This window comes from Suricata suricatta, chromosome 14 (genome assembly GCF_006229205.1).
Source record: "Suricata suricatta isolate VVHF042 chromosome 14, meerkat_22Aug2017_6uvM2_HiC, whole genome shotgun sequence".
NCBI lineage: Eukaryota > Metazoa > Chordata > Mammalia > Carnivora > Herpestidae > Suricata > Suricata suricatta.
Genome location: NC_043713.1, coordinates 56,265,730 through 56,287,290, shown reverse-complemented (window position 1 = coordinate 56,287,290; position 21,561 = coordinate 56,265,730). Strand labels below are relative to the sequence as shown.

Sequence of the window (21,561 nt, the reverse complement as noted above, 5' to 3'; positions counted from 1 at the left end):
AAGTTCAGTGTCTGTGGGTGGATGGACTAGGGAGGGTGTTCTAAACGGTGAAGGTTGGCAGAGGCATCTCCAGGAAGCCTGAATCATCCGGAACCCCTGTAGGGCTGGTGGGAGGGCTGGTGGTGCCCAGAAGGATGGGATTCTCCCAACGGCAGCAAGAACAGTCCCTCTTTCACAATCTCCAGTTGTTCTGACACAGCCCTGGCTAACTTTAGTATGATGTTTAACAGAAACGGGGTAGGGATAGAAGAGAAGAGGAGGAGAATACAGGAAATGGATTTCTGCAGGACTAACATTTTTAAAGGGCACTTAGTCCCTTTGTGTGAGTGCGCATAATCACTGGAACCACCCGGGGCTCCGGGCTCGAGCCAGCTGCTAAGTGCAGAGTGCAAGCGTTGGGATGCATGTATCCGTGGGCTGGGCACAGGGGAGCTAGGGGCAAGTGATTGCCCAGGTTCATGTATCAGGCATCTCTGTCACCAGCTGCTGGGTAGACAGTGGTCGGTGGCCTACAGAAGCCAGATGGGGTGATCACCAGAATGGATACACCTCAGAGTTCCTAGAGCAGGTGAGCTCAGGGACTTGGCCAGCTGTCTCTCCAAGGCTCCCAGGTTGTGACTCCTTGGGATTAATTACAGACAAGAAATGTTCTTGAAAACACTACTCTCCCCCGACACCATACACACATTCTTTTAGGCAGAGGCATAATATTTTATTTTTAAAGACCACTCATAAAAAAAAAAGCTTTTCTAACCTCTCTTGAAAATCTTATTTAATGATGAGACAGCATAGTGTAATGGGAAAAGGCCTGGTTGGCATGTGGGAGGGCTTGGGGCTAATTCTAGCTATGTTGTTATAGTCTAGCTGTGTGACCCTGTGAAAGATACAGGGACATCTTGGTCCTCAATTTCCTTATTTGCAGAAGAGGGTAAGTAGATTATATGACTGTTAACATTATCTCAGGTTTGAGAATTATCCAATTACAGGACTCTAGAATGAGTTTCTCTGGAAGCCATATTGCATTAGTGGTGAAGAGTATGGTTCTGGAGTTCTAATCGTGATCTGACAGTTACAAGCTGTATAACCCTGGGTCAGTTTCTGAACATCTCAAGTCTCAGTTTATTATCTGGGAAATGGGGATAGCATAATGCCTATATCACAGAGCCATAATGAGGGTCTAAAGACCCAGCACATTGGTTAGCATTTGAGGATTATCCACTAGCTCTTAGTGGTAGCTGGCGTTGTGCCCTCTTACCATTGTGTCACCACTTCTATTATTAATAAGGGAAGAGCTCATAGTATAGCACACTGGGTGCTCTATTGATTACAACAGTTCACGCGCCGTGGTCTGTGCCAGGATAAGGAAGACAATGAATTTTAATTTCAGAAGCACAGATCTGGGCTAAATTCCTCTGAGATAGTGTGAGATATGCTCTTGTTCCAGTGAATCTCTTCGGGCAGATAAATAGCTCTCAGGGTTAAGGAAGCACAAAAAAGGATCTTCTACGAGTCACTGGCCTCCCTGGATCTCAATATCTTTATCTGTTCTTTTGCACTCTTCCTTAGGTTATCAGAGGAATTGCTAAACAGAGCAAAGAGACTTTGAAGAATTTAGGGACATGGATAGATGACCTCCCTAATTCTTGACTGAACATTATATAAGTTATCTTAAGTTTGGGAAATATGTGATTTAATGAGTTGAATGGATTGAAATGCCTACAAACTCACTCTTGATTTTGGATTCTCTACCCTATAAATCAGAAGTGAACCTATCATTGGTGAGACGATGAATTTACCATGCTTTTCTAGAATAAAAATTCTCTGTCCTTCTAGAATTTTAAGTGATAAGGGTTCTGTTTCTATTTCAAGGTAGAACATCTGAGGTAAACCCCAGAACAAAGAAGTTGTCCACAGTCCTAAAAACACTCACTGAACTATTATGCCTCTTTGACCCCTTTTTCTGGGAGGCTCCCAACATTTACCCACATATTTTCTTGGACAGATAACCCCAAGCCTTAAAAAGCAGAATAAGGCCTCAGAAGATGAAGTTCGCAGATCTAAAAAGTAGAGATGGGAAAAACTTTTTGCGTTCAAGATAGGACATCACTGATTGTGGGTTTCAACAAATTATTCAAAAATAGCATATGCCTGCAGTGTGCAGAGTGGGGGAAAAACCAGTTTTCGAGTGCTCATGTGAGCAGAACACAGGTGGAGGGCCACTGCAGCCTCGAGATCATCCCAGATTGCGTCCGGTCACACTGCCAAGAAACCACAGCTGCGTGCTGCCTGTGCAGGTACAGCAGTGACCGGGGCTGGGCTAGAAAACTCGGGCGAGGACTCTTGTCCCAGGTGCACGGCCCATCTGCTACATGTTCAAGCCCTCCGCCCTCTGAAGCACTTTATAGACATTAGCACCGGTGAGCACCTCCGTGCACCCCAGAGGTGGTGGCAGAGAAAGTTCGTGGTAACAGCGTGAGATGAAAGGGGGTCCAAGGCCACGCAGTAAAGCAGTGAATATATAGGAAGCCCAGACACAGATGAATTTGAGGATTTTCCAGGGCCAGTCAATTGTGGCAAAGCAGCAAGCGCCAGGGCTTGACAATGGTGACCATAAAAGCCAGCACTCTGACAGTCAGCTCTGTGGGTTTGGCCAGAGAATGTTAAAGAGCTGACCCAGACACAGCTTGCAGTTACACGGGGAGCCCGGAGAGTGTGTTCTGAGAAACACTTGTTCCTCAGCCCTGCGGATTTGCTTTGATCCTACAACATCCTGCCGCTGTGGCAATATTGGCGATGGCTGATAGGAAAGTATCAGAGGACTTAGAGCCGGTAAAGCGTTGGCTTCAAAGCCTGATTTTTAACTCATCGTTATTTGGGTAAAAAAAAAAATCACTTCGTCATTTTTTTATTAAAAGGGACATAATGGATTAGGATGAACTGTAAGAACAAAAAGGTTAATGCAAAAGGATGAATTAGGTAGGCCGAATGTAGATTCATAACCAGCAGAGCTGCAGTGACCTTCATTCACATCCATAATGAGCGTGTTGTACATACATGTGTGATTTCGGGTTTTAGCCTGTTCTCCCAACACGGAAGAAATCAAGGGAAGGAGACAAATAACGAGAAATGTCCCTTGTATCAATGTTATTTTGCACTCGTTTAGACACTCCTTTGTAACAAGTCTCCCACTACTTCAAAAACATTTGTTGACTATTTTCTAGTACTTTCTACATGTCTAGCCTTTTGGGATTCAGAGATGAGAGAAGCTAGTCTTTGCTCACAGAGGTCTGGGGTCTGGTAGGGGAGGGCAAAATGGTACCCAAAGCTGTGTCATTCCCTCTTGTGTGCAACACTTTGTCATGCCTCTAATATTGGATTGCAAATGTCTTTTTTCAAAACCTTTTAAAAAATGCTTTATTTTTATTTTTTTTTAAGAGGGAGAGAAAGAGAGAGAAAGAGACAGAGCATGAGTCGGGAAGGGGCAGAGAGAGGGGGAGACCTAGAATCTGAAGCAGACTCCAGGCTCTGAGCATCAGCACAGGGCCCCTGAAGCAGGGCTTGAACTCACAAATCATGAGATCATGACCCGAGCTGAAGGTGGACACTTAACCAATGGAGCCACCCAGGTGCCCCTAGATTGTAAATATCTTAAAAGCGGGATCTCCCCTTGTTTCTCTGGCCCTCACCTACAGCAGGTTGAGAGGTCATCTGATACCTTGCACGTTAAGGAATTGCACCAAAAGAGCCACAGGAGAGATGGACAAAGACTCCAAGGGGTTAAGGTTTCTAATGTGGACAACATCAGAGAAACAGGAGGCATGTGAACAAGATAGAAGCCTGATCCTGTCTCTGCCACAGGAAATTCATTAAGTCACCACGACAACTCAGACTCAATGCAGGAGAAAGACACGATGGTCTGCACTTAGAACGAACGGCAGCTGGTTGTTCCCAAGAAGGCAGAGTATTTCTGAAACTGAGGTAAGGATGTGTGAGCAAGGGAGGAAGGGAAGGGGAGAGAGAGAGAGATGAATATATTTGGGCAGAAACTTTGATCATAGATTGTGGCAGTTCTGAAAGAGGTCTAGTCTAGTTCCCAAGTGAGCAAATGTGGAGGAGGGCAATAGCCAGCCTTTAAAGAAATGCAGGTATCTCTCTCTCTCTCTCTCTCTCTCACACACACACACACACACACACACACACACACACACACACACACTTGCTCACACAAAACATGCATATTTATTTATAGGCACACTATTAGAAATTTTCTGCAAGTTTGGGTTAGCATTAGAGGTATCAAGTTTTACATAGGAAACCTCATTACTTTAATCCTTCAAATGCAGTACTTAGAATTTAATTTAAAACATGGGGCGCCTGGGTGGCTCAGTTGGTTAAACGACCGACTTCAGCTCAGGTCATGATCTCACGGTTCGTGAGTTTGAGCCCTGCATTGGTCTCTGTGCTGACAGCTCAGAGCCTGGAGCCTGCTTCCGATTCTGTGTCTCCCTTCCTCTCTGTTCCTTCCCCACTCATGCTATGTCTGTCTGTCTGTCTCCCTCAAAAATAAATAAGCATCCAAAACATTAAAAAAATAAGACAGATAATAAGTCTTCAGTAAGACTGAGGAATAAAGTTACATGGTTTTCTCCTTGCTTTATTCTTAGAGTATTTGTTTCCTGTAGTCTCACATTTTTCAAAATTGTCACTCAATTTAGTAGTCAATGAAGTGTCTCCGAATGAAATGAATTTACTTTACAACTGTATCCATTTTTGCATGTCCTTTATACCACAGTTTAGCTTTCAATTAAATAGATGGGCTATCCAAACTAGATTGATGGGCCTTAAGTAACAGTGATGGTTCTCTAATGGATTTGGGGAGAGAAAGATAACTATTTCTATGTACAAGGAGATAGTCTCCAGATGCAAAAGTCATACTTGCAGTTATACAGACCATGACGGGGTGTGCACAGATATCTTTATTAAATGATTGCCAGGGTTTGCCAAAGGAGCCACATTTTCCCCAAACCCCTTTCCTGCTGCATGCCAGGAGACAGATGTGGTGTTGCTTATCGGAAGTGTGGGTGGAAGGTAAGATTGCCTGATCATGCCAGTTGATAAATCAGAGGATGGTTATAGGCAATTGAGAACTTTTGATAAGAGTATCTTCTCTCAAAATCATAATTTACCATAGCCAGATTAGATCATTTTGAAAAGAAAGTTCATAAATTATAAACTGAGCATCTTTATGGTACGCATAAATTCATGCGACAGAATTCATCCCGTTGGTACTTAATCACCCACTGCAATATTCTGCTCTAGACCTACAAAACTCACGTATGCTAGGGCGGAAGAAATAGGAGCGGACAGCTCTCTCCTGAGGAAGCGACACTCCTGTCCTTTTACTGAATCATTCCCTTCTGAGAACCCAGACTCCATACTTTCCTCCCCCTACCGGTGTTCAGAGTGGACACAGTGAGAGCCAGGGAGGTCCTGAGGCCATGGGCATTAAACAGATCTGAGCTGCAGATGCATCATGTGTTACTCAAATGGATCTCTGAGCCAGAACATAAACAAGAAACGTACAAATGTTCTTCATATAAACACAGAATTTTAGAGGTCATTGGGCCCATTTCTGTTTATTTTGAGGATGTGTAATCTAAGGCTGGGTGGTGAGAACTAGCTGGTTTAGTCCCTGAGAAATGCCTACGAGGCCCTAGGGTTCCCCTGTGTCCCTTCTGCGAGCACTCTGGCTACTGGCTGTCCCAGATTCCCCAGCAGCTTGGTCCTGCTGCCTCCGACCGCATCTTGCTGATACCCTCTCGTATTCTTACCTTCCTCCTAAGGCAGAAGCATGCCGGCTCCTACTGCAGGCTGACCCCCTGCCCCTGCATCCTTGGGCCTCCCAAAAATAGCTATTTCCCCAACGTCCTAAGTCTCTCAGCCCAGGGCCTTGCTCCTATCGTCACTGGGGAAAATGGACGCCATCAGGAGAGGGTGCTACTTCAAGTTTGCTGTTTATGTTTTGGTTCCATTTATTTAAATGTGTCCTCATCTGTCTCTGTCCTCCTGGTTCAAAGGAAAAGATGTCATGTCTCATAAGGCTGACCTGAAGAACAGCACCCTTCTTCCTGCCCCCTTGGGGAGTAAACTCCCTTGGCTGTCCATGTGCTGATGTTCAGTTTCTCTCCCTCTCCTGATTCTTTCCTCAACACATAACATTTTCAAAGGTCTTCCACCTTTAAAATAGCCTTTGATTGTTCAATGGTCCTCTGTCTGCCGCCATATTTCTTTCTTCCCCCTTCTCAGCTAAGCTTCTGACAAGCTTCAACTCAGTGTGTGAGTTCTCGTTTTCTACTGTGGTCCCGACTCTGCAGACTGCCTTCAGTCCTCCCCGTCTGCTGTGCCTACAGGTTGTTAGGTCACTCAACCTCATTTCACACACTCATCCTCTCTAATGTATTCCTGACGTCCTTCTGGGGAACTACTTCTTTCCTAAGGGGTAGCTTGTCATTTAGGGACCCCGGACAGCAAGTGATGAGCATACCTAGTGGAGTCAGATGCTCTGTTCCTGTTATGTGAATTCCTGAGCAGAGTGAAAATGGACCAGATAGCTGGCATGTGTCCTCTCCACACTGGCACCTTGACCAGAATGACTGTGAGGGCCCTCCACTCACTGACCCTCTGGAGTTGATGCCCTCTTTTCTGTCTGTTTGCAAGCCTTATTCTTCACATCAACATGCTGGGCTCCCACTATTCTTCCAGTAAATTCCCCTTTGGCTTAACTGAGCCTGAGCTGACTTCTGTTACATAGAATCCAAGGGCTCTGATAGGTCTTCCCTCTGAAGCTACTCAGGCAGAAAGTTACCAAACCCTTTTTCTTGTTAAATCCAATGGCTATTTTTTTCTGCCTTACATACTCTCCTGCAGAATCTTCACTATGTCCCCTTTTCCATGTCATTCTGTCACTCAATCCTTCAGCGGCTCTTTTGCTCCCCATTCCTAAAGCGCACATACAGCTCTCTGTGATAAAGCATCCATTCTTGCCATGTTCATTTTGAACTCCTCTCTGCAGAGAACACCTCTGGGGAAACTAAGGGAACCTATGTCTCTGCCCAGAGCATCCTTCCCTCCCTTCTTTGGTGACTGAATCCTAGTTGCTCAGCTCTGCGCTCCACTCCATGCACCACTTCCTCCGGGAAGCATTTATTAACAAACCCCCTCAACCTCACCTTCCAGTCTGATGGGAGGTGACTCTTGTATGAGCTACCAGAGCATTCTGAAACCTCTGTCATTGAATTGAGTCCCCTTCTTTGCCTATGGACATGCTTAATTTACCTTTGTAGCTCTGGCCTCTTGTGTCTATATACACTGATAGGTGTATAGCACTGACTTGATCCCTGAAGGGCTCCCCTCCCACCTTGTCTGTAATTTTCCTCTGTCCCCTTGCCCCTTTCTTTCCCTGTACCTTCAATCTTTGCTTCCAATTACATCTTCTTTTCAGACTCCCAACTATGCTCATGTCTACCTTATCACTGCCACCACGACCCACACACTCCAGTCCCCCCATGGGTGCTCCCTACACCATAACCACAGCTGACTGTCTCTCACTTCCAGGTGCTGTTCCATCTCTTTTCTTTGATTTATGTCTGGAAGAACAAGCTACTCTACTGTCCTTACCACACACATAGCCACTGCTCCATGGCCACAGGGTTCGTGGATATGGCACTGCTGAAACCTGGTATGTACCAAAGATGGGGGTGTGGGGGACCCTGTGGAATTGTGGAGAGAGCACAGGCTTTGGAGTGAGACGTTCTAGCCATTCTAGCCCTGTGCCCTTAGTTAACTTCAGTGACCCTTAGTTTACTAACTTTGAAAATAGAAATCTTTCTATGTGTATAGGGTGGCCATGATAAATAAAGAAATAAGGCTTGTTCAGTCATTTAGCAGAATGCTTGGAATAGAATAGGCGCTCAATAGATTCTGTTTCCCTCTCCTTCCCTAAAGGTACCTGGCCTCTCTGCAGCTTTTCTCAGCACTTCTCCTTCTCCTTCTCATTGAATCTGTATCATGATTCTAGAATGTCTTAGTTCTTGCCTTATTTCTCTTATACATCATTTTTAGTCTCCATTCTGAGTTCCTCTTTCCCTGTTTGCCCCTAGATATAGATATTCACTGGTATTCTGTCTTTATTTTTTCTCCTCTATCTCTCTGTTTCCCCCCCCCCCACAAAATGCTTCTGTTACAGTGGTTATCACTTTGGATTAAAACTTTTTGTTTGCCTGTCTTTCTAGCTCTTAGATTATGTCATGTCTTTCCATCTTGTTATCCTTAGTCTAGTCCAAAGCCTAGCACATAGTAGATACTCAGTAAAGGAAGGGGGAATCATACATTTAATAGTTAGTCTCTATGTTATCAGCACATGTATCCCTCCAGAGCTTTCTGGAAAGCCCCACATTGTTTATTCAGCATCTCAAAGCCAGCATGTCCAATATGAATCATGCTGCTTTCTTCTTAAACCTGCTTTTTGTTTTTGGGGAGTGAGGTAGAGAGAGGTTAATATTCCTTACATCAATCCAAGTCATGATGGTAGGAACCTTGTTCACAATTCAGTTCTTTTCCCTCATTAGCATCCCCAAATAACACCCAAATTCTGTGTCTCCCATAAATTCCTAATGTCACAGCCACAACTCAAGTCCACATCATCTCTCACGAAGAGTCTTGCTCCAACCTGACTTGTCTTCATGCCTTTGGTCAGCTTACTAACCGTTTCTGCAGTGGTTGCTAGAAGTCTCAATGACACTAATTAGGACATATGATTCACCAGCTCAGTGCCTTCCATCACAACAAATGCACCGGGGCAGCTGGGTAGCTCAGTCGGTTAAGTGTCCAGCTTTGGATCAGGTCATGATCTCACGCTTCTGGGTTCGAGCCCCACGTCAGGCTTTGTGCTAACAGCTCAGAGCCTGGAGCCTGTCTTCGGATTCTGTGTGTCCCTCTCTCTCTGACACTCCCCTCCATGCGCTCTCTCTCTGTCTCTCAAAAATAAATAAAAAACATTAAAAACAACAACAACAACAACAACAACAACAAACACACCACCCACTTCTTGTGTCTACCTTTGTTGCTGTCTTGGAAGGCCACAACTAGCCTTCCAGACTCATTTAGTCATACTTCCCCATCAGCTCTCACAGCTGCATTAGACTACTTGCTCTTTCCCATCTTGCCGTTTACTCCCTTTCTCTGTGTTTTTCCTACAGTGGTTGCTGCCCCATTCCTCCCAACTCCTCACTGTGTTCTCTGTGATGTCTCCTATGTTCCCTCAGGCAGAAATAGCCCTGCACTGGTGCTGTCAGTGCACCAGTGTTATAGCTCCTTGCTTAAATGGTTCTCTATTACCATTTTTTATGTTGTTGAGGACAAGTGCAGCATAAACATCTTTGTGTTTCTTAATGCCATAGATATGGTAAATATATCATTAGATGTTGGAGACATTGGGCTGAAAAGGGAGTAGAAAGCCAACTGTTGGGTTTAATTTGTGAACAAGACAAACGAGGCTCTTTCATTAGTTTTCCAAGTTTTAAAGACGGGAACTGAGAAAATCTTTGGGTGGAGAAGACCTCAAAGGTTCAGGGGGGCACCTCCTGGAGGAGGTGGCTGGCATGTAGGGATCTGTGGAGGGTCCTTTCCTGCTGCTGATAGCTCAGCCCTCGTTAGTGCCTTGCTTGCTGGGTGATACGCTGGGGGCAGGTGATGTGAAGCGTGATGGTGCCTGGATGGGAAGCGGCACAGGCTCTAGTGCCGACTTCCTCTTTTCCCCCTAGTTTTGTGTTCAGGTTACAGATGGAGGTAAGGCTTGAATCAGCTACATTAATATGACCTTTGAAATGCTTGATGATGAATCAAAATGGAGAGTAATATGTGTTGAATGAGTATAAATTAATCAAAGGCTAGTACTATATAATTACCCAGGTCACAAAACATCCATCTTCAATATCCAGTTCATTAAAAAGATCTATAAAAGGGAATAATGAGAGTTCAAGACAGAAAAATTTTAGTAATGTCTATAAAAATAATTTGTCTCTTCCCTTTCGGGTATGAGTTTGATGTCTTGGAAGAACTCTAGAGATTTTATACAAATATTACTGGTTATTTTTACTGTTTGGCATTACCTATGTTATTTTTACTATTAAATAATATTTCCACATTTTATAAAGGGGCAACCTTGCCTCTCTCTTGCTTCTTCCATTGATCCCAGATCTGGTTACTTTTGGAGAGAAGCAGGTGTTCTTTGCAGTACATGACGGGGTGGGGTGGGGGTCGGCACTTGGAATCTTAATATATCTTCCTTGCATGTGAATTAGAAAGTTTATTCTGACATGTAGTGCTCATCTTAAGCTTGATTCTTTTGTTACTCTTTTAGTGACAAATGCTACAAAAGAAATCATAGCCTGACGCTCTTTGGGTGGATAATAATCTTTAAAGCATCCATTTAGGTGGTTCTGTGCACCTTCAATATAGACAGAGGCTAACATCTCTGGCCTTGACTTCCCTTAGCTCTGAAGCACTTTATCACCTGTTATCAGAACTATTCAGAGCAACTCAAAAATAATTTTCCTATATGACTATGAGACCTCATTTGGATTTTTAATAAACAGTCACATTCTAATGAGGTCTTCATAAAACTGACTAAATATGTTTAGAAATCATTAGCTTAAATTACCAGTGTGAAAATCTCCTTTGGGAGTCCCGCAGATTTGGTTATAAGACTTTTGGCAGATGGATTAGTACAACAGCACAACAGAGTTTCTGAATCTCCACACAAACGGTGTAAATGGGAATGCCTGGGAAACAGGCGACTGGATAAAAAGCTCAATGTCCCTCAGGTGGGTTCATTAAAGAGAGAAAACAATCACAACACATTCCAAAGCAATTTAAATGCCAGGTGTGCAGCCGTCGGCAGGTGCCAGGCAAACTGACAAGGGTCCCTTCCCAGAACACACGGGCTGAAAGGGGATGCATGGTGGTGACAAGGAAGTCTTAGATAATGACAGGTCCTGGCAGATGTACCGGGGACCCCGCTGGAGGGAAGTGCAGCGTCTGTGGCTTCTGCACCAGGTGCGGCGACAGGGAGGGCTTCCCAGCGGCTCCAGCACTGGCAATTACTGCCGCCTAATGCAGAGTGCTTCAGGGCAAAAATCAGGGGAAAGCGGGTTCCCAGCTCTGCCTTAATGAATCAGCGGCAAGTCTGTGTAAACAAACAGGCATCCGCCTAGCTCATGCCTAATTCATGAAGGACACACCATGTGCAGTAAACATGTTAAGTAGGTAGTAGTGGCCCTTAAAAACCATGTCATTTTGATTTCTTCGGTCGTTTGTTGTTGCTGTTTTTAAGCATGGAAAATGGGGAAGTAATCTCTAAACAAATGTGCAGGATTAACAATGGAAAGTGGCTTGGAATAAGGCTAGTGCCTTTTCCCGGAGGGAATGTGACCTCTTGTCAAACCCCCCAAATCATGCCTGACATTTCAAGGACAGATGCCATTAAATTCATTACTAATTGAAGACGGACCGATCCATTGGCCGATGGTAACAAGGTGAGGATTGTTCAGAGCTAACCACATCCCCACAAACCTGGTAGGGATGTGGAAGGATTTTTTTTTTTAAATAAGCTTACCAGACGTAAAATGATGGTGTTTCTTTATGCCTGTGGGCTTCCATTTTGGGTAAACCTGAAACCCAGTCACTCTCCCTTTTAGCCGCATACTTTGAGCTGGAATTTCCATGGTTACTTGTCGGAAGGAATAGTTTCCATCAAGAAAACCAACAGTGACTGCCCTGAATGCGATGGGTCCAAGTGCCTGATGGAAGGAACAGACCACCACCTCATGGCCGTTATTTTTATTTTTCCAAAGCCAGGTAACTCAAAATCAAAACTACCTCTCTGCAACATGGGCCCTGTCCATGAGACAGGGGGCTTAAGTGCATGAACTGCTTTGTTTTGTTTTGTTTTTCATTGTAGTAATTTCACAGCACAGTCTTCTTTTGACTTTTCAGCCGAAGAACTATGCTGTCCTCATCTTTCCTTAAAGTAAAAGGGTTATATCGTATGAAAATAGCTCACTTCTTCAGTCACTGTGTCCAGAGAGAGTAGCCTTGGGAATTTCAATTAAGCGAGAAAAGAACATGTATGCCGTTAGTTGTTTATTTTCTTAAATCCAGTGGTACTTATTATTTTAAAATCAACTACTTTTCAGGATCATTTCCCTTGGGATTATCTTCAGTGGGCTCTGATGCAAATACGTAAAGTCTGAGGTGCTGAGTAACTTTCAAGGAGTGTGGTCATGGTGAAAATAAGGCACCGTGACAGCAGTCTGCAGATAGCTCTCTCCTTATCAGACACAGGCAGTCAGCAAATATTTGTGAAATGAAGGATTCTGAATCCATCTTACATTTCAGGGAAAGAAACCCGAGCACTTGGAAACAGAAAATCTTTAGCTTAGCTATTTCATGTAAACCTAGCATAGGCTAATTGCTCTTGGGACTATGTTAGAAGAAACCTTCCTCATTCATTTCAATCGGCAGTTACTGAGTGCCAGAAGGTAGAGACCAACAATTCTGAAATTTTTCCCCCCAGTAGTTATTACTGCTTTCACAGCAAAAGAATGGTACAAAAAGGTAAACAAAGACATCGCTGTAGATCTTAGGTTTGTGGCTGGAAAGGTAAGGGGGACATTAATACTTATTTTCATGAAGTCCTTAGAATGGGCTGGGAACTTCTCCAGCCACCTGACATGTCAAAACTCACTTAATCTCTACAAGAACCCTAGGACACAGGTGCTGTGATATCCCCATTGCCCAGGTGAAAGGTGGGTGGCAGACACACTGGGTGGCCCCTTCTAGGCTAAGGACATGGGAAGCACCTGCCACCCAGCCTCTAAGCCAGCCCCCCTGCTCTGTCTCCCAGCAGAGGGAACTGAAAGACCCAGAAACAGTTTTTGGACTTTCAGTACATAAAATACTGCTTTGTAAGGTTTTATCCCGTACATAACGGTCTCAGAGTGTCTAGCCTTTGTCATGTCACTTAATATCCTTTAGCATAGAGAAAGTGTTACATTTTTATATGGTCAAATATCCTCATTCTTAGCACACTGAGCTTTTGGTATCATTGAAGCATTCTTTTAAAAAAAGGTCATAAGCATTTTTCTTCAAATTTTCTTCTACAAGGTTTAAATCTTAATAAAAAGCTATATTTTGGTCTTTATTTGGCATTCATTTTTGGGTGTTTTATGATTTTTTTTCCTCTCTTGTCCACGTGGATAACCAAATGACCCAGCTCAATGGATTGAAAAGCTTGTGCTTTTGCCACTATTTACACATTTTCCTACATACAGCTACGGTCAACATCTGGGCTATTTTGATTTATTGGTCTATTTCTCTCTTCCCAATCTGTGGTACCTATGATTTTATGTTTTCCTATGCCATTGTCTGGTTTTGATATCAAGGTTATACAACTCTCTTAAAATAAAGTAGGGTAGCAGTCTTACTTTTTCTCTTCCCTTCAAATAATTTTTGTAAGGTTTGAATTATCCATTCCTTGAATATTTTAGTAGAACACACTTGTTAAATTAAAAAAGAATTTTAATGTTTATTTATTTTTGGGAGAGAGAGAGAAAGACAGAGTATAAGTGGGAGAGGGGCAGAGAGAGAGAAAAATAGAATCTGAGGCAGGCTCCAGACTGAGCTGTCAGCACAGCGCCTGATGTGGGGCTCGAACTCACAGAGGATTGTGAGATTGTGACCTGAGCCAAAGTCGGACACTTAACCAACAGAGCCACCCAGGCGCGCCCCTAGAGCACACCTGTTAATACTTTTGGGACTGGTGCTTTTTCCTGGATCAATTTTTAACCATCATTTACTTTTTAATTAGTGTCTACTCAGAATTAAAAAAAATTTTTTTTAATGTTCACTTATTTTTGAGAAAGACAGAGAGACAGAGCATGAGTTGGGGAGGTGCAGAGAGAGAGATGGAGACACAGAATCATAAACAGGCTCTGAGCTGTCAGCTTAGAGCCTGTCACAGGGCCCAAACTCACAAGCTGTGAGATCATGACTGAAGTCAAATGCTTAGCCAACTGAGTTAGTTACCCAGGTACCCCATAATTTTTGTTTCTTTTTGAGTCAGTTTTGGAAAATCATACTTGTTAAGAAAATTACCTAACTTACCTAATTTTTCAAGTTATTGTTAGTTATTCATATTATCTATTATGATAAAAGAATCTTTATCCTATCACAAATATTGAAAGTTCTGGCTTTCTTTCTTGCACTTCAGATTGCCAGATGTTTGTCTATTTTATGAATCAAAACCTTTTTGATTCTATTGATTTTCATGATTGTTTTTTTGCTTTTAATTTAATAATTTTCTGCTCTTCTATTATGATTTCCTTTTTTTTAAATTGTGCTCTGTTCTTCACATATCTTTTTTATTTAGATGCTTGTGCTTTCTTCTTTTCTAATGAACATTTCAAAACACATACACCCTTTTATCTGCATCCTACAAGTCTACTCTATGATACTATGATTTACAGTTCTCAGTAAGTTCTGATTCCTATCAGGCCATTTTGCTTTGACCCATGAGGTGGTGGAAGTACTTGCTCATCTAGATCCTCAGTGAAGGCTGATTCGCCTCCTTCTCACTTCCCTGTTCTGTACCCAGCTGGCTTCCCTCTTCCACCTCCTTCTGCTTCCCCCTCCATTGTCTCTTCTCTGAGTGCCTACTTTTTGTGGGCTTAGGCATCAGGTGGCAATCTCAAGTTCAAATCCTTCATATTGCACAGGCCTAACACATAGTTATCTCCTGTTCTTGGTGCGTGTAAAACCCAAGATCGGAGATCATGAAGATTGAGGACCCCACCCTCCCTCCAAGATTGACGCACACCACCTGGCCAGCCTCCCGAAGAACAGCAGCAGCGTCCCCTCTCCGTCTGGTCTCCAGCCCTTACTCTTCTGGTTTCTAGTACTTTCCTTTCTTGAGAGCTAAGTCAAATATTTTTTTAACATATCTATTTATATCTACATATGATTTACATGTAATATTAAATATATATTAAAATAGTTATATTTTATCTAAAATATATAGATGTTTTTAGAAGGAGGGTTTTCAGGTTATTTAGTCTGCTATTTTTGCTAGAATTGAAAGTACCTCCCACTTCTTAATGTCTCTCTTCTTGACTTGTACCTCCTGATACTTCCGAAAATCCTTTTTTTTTGGAAACAGATTTATTGAAGTATAACTGATATGCAATTACAATATATAATGTTTCTTTTTAAAGAATTATTTTTATTTTTAAAAATGCATTTAATTTTTAGAGAGAGAGTATGAACAGGGAAGAGGGTTAGAGAGAGAAGAGAGAGAGAGGATTTCAAGCACAGTAAGTGTGGAGCCTGATGATGTGGGGCTTGATCCCAAGACCCAGGGATCGTGACCTCAGCCTGATCATGAAATCAAGAGTGGAACTGTCAACCTACTGAGCCACCCAGGTTCCCCAGTATACAATGTTTCATGTGCACAACTCGATGAATTTTTTTCAATGCATTCACTTGGTAGCATCACTTTTTTCAAGATAATAGACATATCCATGCCTCCCCAAGTTTCCTGTGTCCCCTTTTTTTGTTTTTGTAGTAAGAACACTTAACATGAGATCTACCATCTGAACATAGTGCACAAAACTGTACTGTTAACTATATAAGCACTATTTTGCATAGTAGATCTCTAGACCATATTCACCTAGTGTAACCAAAACTTCATACCCATTGCATATCAACTCTCCATTTCTCCCTTCTCCCAGCCCTTGGCTAAAACTATGGTATTTCTCTGTTTCAATGAATTGGACTCTTGGATAATTCATGTAAGTAGAATCATGTATTCTTTGACTGGCTTTTTTTACTTAATGTGATGTCCTCTAGGTTCATCCATGTTGTAAATGGCAGTGTTTCCTTCTTTTTTAAGGCTGACCAAGAATCTTAAGAATCAATCCCTTTATGGTTTCTACCCCAGTATTTCATTTCTAGGCTAATCTCCAGGCTACCTTTGCTACTGAGGGTCAATCTCACAATGTCAACCTTTTCTAAGAAGTAACAGGGTGGGGCACCTAGGTGGCTCAGTGGATTAAGCCTTTGACTCTTACTTTGGGTTGTGATTCCAGGGTCAAGGGAGTGAGCCCTGTCTCAGGCTCTGTGCTGGCAGTGTGAAGCCTGCTTGGAATTCTCTCTCTCCTTCTCTTTCTGTCCCCCCTACCCCCAAATACATTTGAAGGGGCACATGCAGCACAATGTTTCTAGCAGCACTAGCAACAATAGCCAAGTTATGGAGAAAGTCTAAATGTCCATCCACTGATGAACGGATACAGAAGATGTTTACATATACAATGGAATACTACTCAGGGATCAAAAAGAATGAAAGCTTGGCATTTGCAACAATGTGGATGGAACTAGAGTGTATTACGCTAAGCAAAATAAGTCAGAGAAGGACAAATATAATATGATTCCACGCATGTGGAATTTGAGAAACACAACAGATGAACATAGGGGAAGGGAAGGAAAATTAAGATAAGAACAGGGAGGGTGGCAAACCAGAAGACACTCTTGAGTACCAAGAACAAACTGAGGGTTGCTGGAGGGGAGATGGGCTAAATGGGTGATGGGCATTAAGAAAGGCACTTGTTGGGATGAGCACTGGATATTATATATAAGTGATGAATCACTGCATCCTACTGAAACCAATCCTATGCCACATGTCAACTAACTTGAATTTAAATAAATTTTTTTAAAAACTAGGAAGTTACACCAACTTACTTCACAAAGTTAAAGTGACAATTAATGACATGACACATGCAAATCAAGGTACATAATAGATTATAAAGTTTTACTTAAAAAAAAAAGAAGTAACTGATTCTTGAGTTGAGCAGAGCCATGCAATTGACCCTCCTATAAAACAAAGCAATTGCACCCTATGTATTACTCATTTTTAAACTTCACTTTGGAAATAATTCTGTGGCATACCACTACTGAGGTTATAACTACTTAAGTATTTCTGGGTTTAATAAAAACAGCTTTCATTACCAGTTCCTACAGATAAAGTAATACAAGACTTCGCGGGGGAAGATGATGGCTTCTATTTCACAGGTTAAGAAACAGAGGAGCAGGAAAGTAAAATCTCAGCAAGAGGAGATGCTGGAATGTCAAGCTCAGGACTGCATCCAGTGGCGTACTCTGTTTTTAGAGTCAATTTTCCCATGTTCGGGAATGCAGTCATGTCTAACGCAGCACCCATTGTGTTTTGACACCCAACAACAAGTGTTCGTGCTTAGAGGGATTTTGTATGCTCAATATAGCCAGATAGCAACTGCTTTTAAATCTTGAGTGCCTTGCCTGTCTGTTGCTATCGCAACAAATGAAAGCAATTCAGTCTATGTTTACTGATAATTTATAAGCAAGTGCAGCCAGCGATAGGAGGAGGTGTCGTAGTTAACGTTTGCTGGAGTACACACAATACTTCAAAAGCCTATTCTTGCCTTACTTCGTGTTACTGACTGAGCAAGGAACATGTGGCCATGGAGGTGGATGGCTGACTTACCCTTCCCACTTCCACGAGGTTGGTCACCATTATGATGCTTGCGGTATTTTCGTGCCACACCATCCGCCAGAAGTCATAGATGGTCTCTTGCATTGGTCCTGCAGCAAAACAGAACACCGACTGGTTTTTCTTTGTAAGTCACCAACTGGAAAATTTCTGGGACTTGCAGATAAACCTATCAACACTTGTATTCAGTCTCCTCGCTTTTATCGATGGACGGACTGAGCTTTCCTTTCTAGTATTGATGCCAGTGTTGATGGGTGCTCTTTCTAAACCAGCACCTCTAGAGATACTGAATTTTTCATTCGTGGTTGAATCTTCTCTCATGTCATCAAACGTCTCTGCATTTGAGCTCTTTTTACCCCTCTTAAACGACTGCTGTGCAAGAAAGTTATTTCTCCATCATTTAGCTATTTATCTCCATAATACTCAAGAGTGAAATTTAAAAAAATGGATCACATCACTCTTCCTGCTAACAATTGGCAGATATCCCAGCGAAATGGTATATAGAATGAAATGAGCCTCTATAGGAAAAATGGCCTCTTCTTGTTTCTAATATTTTTCTTATTCTATGCTATCTGTCAAATTAATCCTTTTTTTTCCACCTGACTTCCAAAAGTGAAAGAGAAATTAGACTTTTAAGCAGTTGTACTTCCTGTCACTTAACAGGATCAGCATCTCCTTGCTCAGTCCTGGGATCTGAGTATTCCAAAGCTCTTTCTTATGAACTGGGGAAAAAAGGGGGTAGGCAGGCGTTACAATATGACAGCTCTGTAATAGCAGGTACAGACAGTTGGAATATAACATTTCTTCAAGTCCAGATTTGTAAAAGCCCTAATCTCTATTTGATGCTCATGCATATTTGAGGCTGTAAGTGTAACAGTATAAATTTTTAAGGAACAAGCAGAAATGCAAGGAAACAAGAGGAATACAACTTCAAAGGCACAAGAGTCACATGATACCTGTGGACTCATACAGATGTTCAGGCACATGCCGGGACCGGGGCCCAGTTGTACCAGAGGATCTCGACAATGCATATTATTGGATGTGGAGCTCAAATATCTGAATGTGAGATTTGTCTCTACCTCTTAACTGGCTGTGTGGTTTTGGAGAAGTGAGAGCTTCAGTGTTTTCATCTTTCCTTATCTATGTACTGATTTCAATAACACATCTCAGGGTTATTTTGAGGATTCATGGAGTTAATGCATACTCAGGCATTTTATAAACAGCAAAGCATAAAACAAAGACAAGGTGTATTCAAAGATATTTATAAGTGGGCCTTCCCTGGCTAAGGCTTGGACACTGAGTGATGGTGGCATACCTGGGGGCCCCCTTGAGTCACCTCGCATTCATCTTGAATAATTATCAGCTGGTTCTCGTAGAATTTTTCTTCTCCCATGTCCCCATCAAAACCTCCTTGCCTTCTGTCTACAACACAAGTTTTTATCATTCCTCCCTGCTGCTCTGACTTTAAGCTCATCCTTCCCTTACAAACGGACTCCACCTCCTGATGTCTCTGGGTCTCGTCTCTTTATAGGTCCAGGCCTGCCACCTCTCCTGAAGCTGCACCTGCCATTCCAGCCCATGTCCCCTGGCATGCACGTGCCATTCTCCTGATGCACGGGCTGAGGATTTCAATGACTTCAGTCTCAGGTTACAGAGGGGACAAGTCAACACTGGATCCTATCCATCGCTATGTTTGTGGCCTGTGGAAAGGAACATTCGTTGTGTCCTGAACAGCTCGTCACTTATTCACAAGACAAAAAATACCCTGAGTCTATCTTTGTGTAAACATGACCCCCCACACCCCAAACAAAGAGGTGGCCCAAACACTGTCTGCTTCCTTCACTAGACACACCTACTCTGAGAGTAGCAGAAATAGTTCTGATGACCATGGCTGTAAGGGATGAATCAGATATTCCAGCAGGTGGATGGGGTGTGCCTGCAGAGAAAAAGGCCATCTCTCCCTTCTGTGCCCAACAGGAGTCACCCCAGAGATATTCCAGGCTGTGGGCGAGTTCCCAAGTACAGCTCTCTTCCCCTTTCTCAGCTTTAGACTCCCTTGTGATTATTTATTTTAAGTTCCCCCTGGAGGGAAACATGACTGTTGTGGTTTTACTAGCATTTCCTTAGTGCCTTATGGATCACCGGGGACATAGCAGGAGCTCAGCGAATAAATGAATCAATGAGTAAGTCTATATGCATATGTATAAACTGAACTATTTATTATTAAACATACTCATACTAAAATATCTCTAAGTATTAAATAATATTCATATATCCTATTTACATGATTTCCTTCCTTGACTTACATTGTGGAGACTATATATAGAAGCTGGAGAAGAACCTTGGCTTTACATCTTTCCAGTTTGTTGAAAGGGGGCATCTTTTGCAAGGGTCTCTTCGGAATGAGAGCAGTGATAGGCCTCAGAGTGTTGTGACTGAACTACTGCGCCCAACACTAAACAAGTCACTCCTCTGTTTTCCAGACTCAAGGCTGTGCCTCTCAACCTAACTCAGTCCATTCCCCTAGGTAACCGGAGTCTCATCCTGGCCTCCGGTAACTGTTCTCTCCCAAGGGCAGCGGTTCTCAATTCTAGCTGCATGTTATGATTACTGTGTAGCTTTAAAAGAATCCTGAGATCCGAGGCACCAAGGTGGCTCAGTCAGTTGGGTGTCTGACTCTTGGTATTGGCTCAGGTCATGATCTCACGGTTTGTGAGTTTGAGCCCTGTGTCCCGTCCGCACTTGCTTGGGATTCTCTCTCTCTCTCTCTCTCTCTCATGCTCTCTCTCTGTCCCTCCCCTGTGCTCCTCTCTCAAAATAAATAAACTTAAAAGAATGTTTAAAAATTCTGAGAGATCTGGGGCACCTGAGTGGCTCAGTCGGTTAAGCGCCTGACTGACTCAGGTCATGATCTCACAGTTCGTGGGATCTGTGCTGGGCTTTGTGCTGACAGCTCAGAGCCTGGAGCCTGCTTTGGATTCTGTGTCTCCCTCTCTCTCTGCTACTCCCCCGGTCCCGCTCTGTCTCTCTCTCCCAAAAATAAACATTACAAAATATTTAAAAAAATCTGAGATCCTAACCCAAAAGACTGATTTAATTGACCTGGGGTGAGGTTAGGTCTGGGTGTATTTTCAAATCTCTCCTGGTGAAGAACCACAGGTCCATAGCATCAGAAACATTTGGTGCTACCTTCTGACCTCTCAGGTGGTCTCCTATGGAGGTGTAACTGTGGAACACCAAAGATTTGTTTTGAATCTACTAATTCATCTAACTCTGTATACCAGCCAGTTGAATTAAGAAATCCCATTTCTCTCTGATTTAGAAGAAATTTCACTCGTAAAGTGTCACCTAGGAACATGGCTCTACCATCTCACCAAGGGGCTTAGAGGCTATTAAGGTGATAGGTTTAAAAACATCTTTTTAATGTTTACTTTTGAGAGAGAGAGACAGAGAGAGACAGAGAGAGAGACACACACACACACACACACAGAGAGAGAGAGAGAGAGAGAGAGAGAGAGAGAGAGAGAGAGAGAGGGAGAAGAGTGCAAGTGGGGGAGGGATGAGAGGGAGACACAGAATCGGAAGCAGGTTCCAGGCTCTGAGCTGTCATCATAGAGCCAGATGTGGGGCTTGAACCCACAAACCATGATATCACAACCTGAGCCAAAGTCAGATGCTTAATTGACTGAACCACACAAGCACCCCAGGTGATAGGTTTTTTTTTTAATGTTTACATAACTACATACGGGGTATCTTTAAAGTAAAGGGCATTTATAAGCATTAGTGGCTCACTTGGGTGGTTATATAAATGGCAGTCTTGATAATTTTCTTAACTTCTGACTTAAAAAAAAAGATTAGGATAGACTAAAAAACAATTAGGATAGAAAAATCAGACTAAAAAAAAGACTTGGGTAGACAAATGA

General features: G+C 42.8%; 1 protein-coding gene across 1 annotated transcript in view; it reads right to left on the bottom strand.

Annotated features, from left to right (window-relative positions):
- PTPRM (protein tyrosine phosphatase receptor type M) overlaps positions 1 to 21,561 on the bottom strand; it is a 755,728-nt gene that overhangs the window by 18,304 nt on the left and 715,863 nt on the right. Inside the window, exon 25 of the mRNA XM_029921584.1 lies at positions 17,633 to 17,730. Coding sequence (XP_029777444.1) covers positions 17,633 to 17,730 — 98 coding nt within the window. The remainder of the gene's footprint in view (positions 1 to 17,632; positions 17,731 to 21,561) is intronic.